At 50.2% G+C, this 3,846-nt stretch overlaps 1 protein-coding gene across 1 annotated transcript; it reads right to left on the bottom strand.

The window, feature by feature from the left end:
* Window positions 1-1,078: 1,078 nt before the first annotated feature.
* Window positions 1,079-3,585, bottom strand: LOC123115331 (lecithin-cholesterol acyltransferase-like 1). Its single transcript, XM_044536507.1, has 3 exons — window positions 3,213-3,585; window positions 2,292-2,836; window positions 1,079-1,183 (listed from the first exon to the last, which is right to left on the bottom strand). Exons 1-3 carry the CDS (start codon window positions 3,583-3,585, stop codon window positions 1,079-1,081), a joined length of 1,023 nt encoding a protein of 340 aa, XP_044392442.1.
* Window positions 3,586-3,846: the final 261 nt, after the last annotated feature.

Genomic DNA, 3,846 nt, shown 5'->3' with positions numbered 1-3,846 from the left:
CCATGAAGGATGTAGGAGACAAGCTCGTCATCTTGCAGAGGCTTGCCGGCCGCGGCGAGTTCATCCGCGAGGCCGCGCACGTGGGCGAAGTAGGTGGCGACGGACTGGTTCCCCTTCTGCGCGTTGATGAGGGCCGTGCGGATGTTGTTCACCCGGCTGAGGGACTGCAACGAGAACATGCCCGCCAGAGCAGCCCAGAGCGCGGGCGACGTGGTGATCGCGGTCACCTGCACAAGAACCTCTTTGAACAGATTGTTGAGCAGATATCCAAGTACCTGCTGGTCCTCCCGTACCCAGATTGGGTGGAGAGGGTTGGGTGTCGAGGACTCCTTCCCGTCTTTGTCCTTGGTGACGAGGAGTCGGGCCAGCTCCGGTGTGGTGCCATCGGCATAGCCAAAGACACCGGCGCCCCGCAGCTGCGGCATGATCTGGGCGCGCCACAGAACATAGTTCGTGCGGGTGAGCTTCTCCGTGACCTGTTGGTTGAGGTTTGGGTGGGAGGAGCCGGAGGAAGACATGGCTAGGGCACTAATGGCGATGAGCTAGGCTAGATGAGATTGGAAGAGGTGGCTCTGTATACCATGTGCGATGCGGAAACGTCTTACCCTTCGAGGGGGACGTGGTACGTGTTATATAGGGGAGTGCGAGTCCCTGATACGCGTACAATTCTGTTGGAGAGATACATAACTTGAGGGAGAAGAAGTATAGGAGATAAAGCATAGTTACAACTGAACAGAATTTAAACTACCCATGCGGCTATCTATCTTATCTATCTCCTCATACATATCTTGTTTGACATTATGTACTATGTAGTGCCATGGACACACATCCTTTGTTTTCGATGTTCTTGTTCGGCCGATTCCTATGGCTGGTGATGTACACATTAGCTTTCGATTGCATTATCTAGTATGACTTGTGTGTACATATCCTTGACTTCAGATTGGTACTGTTGATAGATAGACATCCTGCTAGTGTGCCGTACTAGTACTAGTAACGGCCTTCTCTTGGAGCTTGCAACATTTAGGTAATCGATTTTAAATGTTTCAAAAAATTCTGAAAATTTGCTTTCAGTCACTGTCTAGCCGTCCAGGGCACCTTTGCCCCGGAGGAACGCTTTCCAGCTCGCCTGCTCTGCTCTGCTCAGCAGCTCCGGTGCTCCTGCTTCTTTGGGAATTGCTACATCCTGAATCCTGCATGGTAATTTCTAATTTAGGTCCTGAGTCCTGACAAATGCATGTTGGTAGGAACCGAATCCCTACGAGGGCGTTGTCTCAGGTTGTAGGGGTGGAAGGAGGGATGGTGTGGTCGCCGGCACTGGGGCGCCATCGTTGCATGAGAGAGAGAGAGGGAAGGAGGGAGGGAGGGAGGGAGTGAGTGAGTGAGAGAGAGAGAGAGAGTGAGTGAGTGAGTGAGTGAGTGAGTGAGTGAGAGTGAGAGTGTGAGTGTGAGTGTGAGTATGAGTATGAGAGTGCAGCGGCGGCTAGGGTTAGGTCTCCTGGCTCCCTAAGGAAGCTATGATTGCTTCTTGCTTAATCCCAAAATAACTGGGCTAAGCCCCTAATATACCGGTCATAACATCTCTCCCTGCACAAACAACTCGTCTTTGAGCTGGAAGGCGGGGCAGATCAACGGTCGCCAAACACCTCCGCGTCAATTGGGGCGGGCTGGTCGCCGAGCCCGGCGGCGGCGGGGTCCTCCTCAATGTAGTCTGTAGCCTCCAGGCAGAAGAGTCGTGGGCAGACGTGGCCCGGTACGTAGGGCTCGTCGCAATTGAAGCACAACCCTTGGCGACGACGCTCGAGTTGCTCGGCCGGGGTGAGCCAGCGGAATAGGCGTGCCGCAGCCGCGGCGAGGGGCGCCGTGGAAGCCTGGGTCCTCCCGCGCCGAGGACAGAGATATTTTTATCATGTCATCTATTCCGCTGGTCCCATCATGGATGGCAGTGTATTCTTTGAATAGAAGTTTTGTAATCTTAGGCTGGACTCTTTTTTATTATTGACTTAAACGATATTTAATTTTTGATTGTGTTGGACATGTCGGCTATGTGCATCGTCTTATGCACAGGACGCGCATTCGCTCAATGCGAACGTAGCACCATTGAACGAAAATGTGCTTTATCCCCCACAAAAAAATGAGCTTTATCAAAAGAAAGAAACAATACATGATGACTCTTGAGGAATTTGCTTCTAGAATACAGACATAGCTCCTAAGTGAATGATCCCAAATAACAATATCGAAGCGTGTCATGATCCTTGATGAACTTGAAGTGTATGTTATTCCGCAAATCTTACCTTGACTCTTGAGCAATTTGCTTCGAGAACTTCATTCATAATTATTCTAAGTGAATGCTCTCGACTAGCAATATCATAGTGTGTGGCATGATCAATCTTGACGAACTTGAAGTGTATGTTATTCTGCCGCTGCTGCCTATGCAGTTCCTTGGCGAACGACAACACGCTAACCAAATTGATGCACCCATCTCGGTCGCCATGCACGATCACTGGGGCAACGTCAAAGTTACCTTCCCAATACATCACATGTTCCATCGTTTGTACGCCGGCTCCATTGAGGTATGTTGTTGGTACCATTGGCGCATCAACCCTCAGCATTGTCGGAAGCACCCGTTTCGTGAAGGGCACAACTTCGTCGGTGCTGAAACCGAGTGCTGCAAGAAAATGCGGGTAGTCGTATGCTGAGTAGTTCCTGTTTTTGGTGATCACGAGCGGCTTGTGACCAAAAACAGCAGGAGATGGCAGGGACAGAAGGGAACTCTCGAAGGCCCTCCACATTTGCCGCAAAGCAAGCGATGGAACGGCTGGAACAGCAATAACATCGGGTCCGGATGCAAGGTTCGTGACCACCTGGGTAAAGCCTGTAGAAGGCGTGGGTGAGATGACAATCATATACTTGATGAGCTTTTGCCTCCATGACAGGGAAGTTGAGTTGAGGAAATCGAGGATGACCCTGCCGCCGAAGCTATGACCAATGAGAATGACCGGCTTGTTCCCATTCTTCTCACTTGCGTGGTGCACCAGATCCTTGACACGAGCATAGTAGTCGGAGTACACCTGAGATGGCTGGCCCGAGGTTGGTGATCACGAGCGGCTTGTGACCAAAAACAGCGGGAGATGGCAGGGACAGAAGGGAACTCTCGAAGGCCCTCCACATTGGCCGCAAAACAAGCGATGGAACGGTTGGAACAGCAATAACATCGGGTCCGGATGCAAGGTTCGTGACCACCTGGGTGAAGCCTGTAGAAGGCGTGGGTGAGATGACAATCATATGCTTGATGAGCTTTTGCCTCCATGACAGGGAAGTTGAGTTGAGGAAATCGAGGATGACCCTGCTGCCGAAGCTATGACCAATGAGGATGACCGGCTTGTTCCCATTCTTCTCACTTGCGTGGTGCACCAGATCCTTGACACGAGCATAGTAGTCGGAGTACACCTGAGATGGCTGGCCCGAGGTTGGTGGAGCACGCCGTAGATCGTAAGGAGCTCCGAAAAGAGTATCTTTGTCATGATATCCTAGTGCTTCCAGTTCTTCGCGGAGCCTTATCATGCAAAACATGTTATGCCTGGACATGGCAAAGATAACGCAGTAAGTGGCAATACACTGATCTAGAACTCTCCGACTCAAAGAATCGGAGTAGCCAATGTGTCACTTAATTATATACTCCATCCGTTTCAAAAAGTAGGGTGCAAATCTTGATATGTAAAGCTTGACCAAAATTATAGAGAAAAAATATGAGATATAATTGAATACCATGAGCTACATCGTGAAACATAGTTTTCTGTTATACTCCTTCCATATTAAAATATTTTGATACGGAGGGAGTACATATTA

The sequence above is a fragment of the Triticum aestivum genome, chromosome 5B (assembly GCF_018294505.1).
Source record: "Triticum aestivum cultivar Chinese Spring chromosome 5B, IWGSC CS RefSeq v2.1, whole genome shotgun sequence".
NCBI lineage: Eukaryota > Viridiplantae > Streptophyta > Magnoliopsida > Poales > Poaceae > Triticum > Triticum aestivum.
This window is presented reverse-complemented; position numbering and strand designations above follow the sequence as displayed.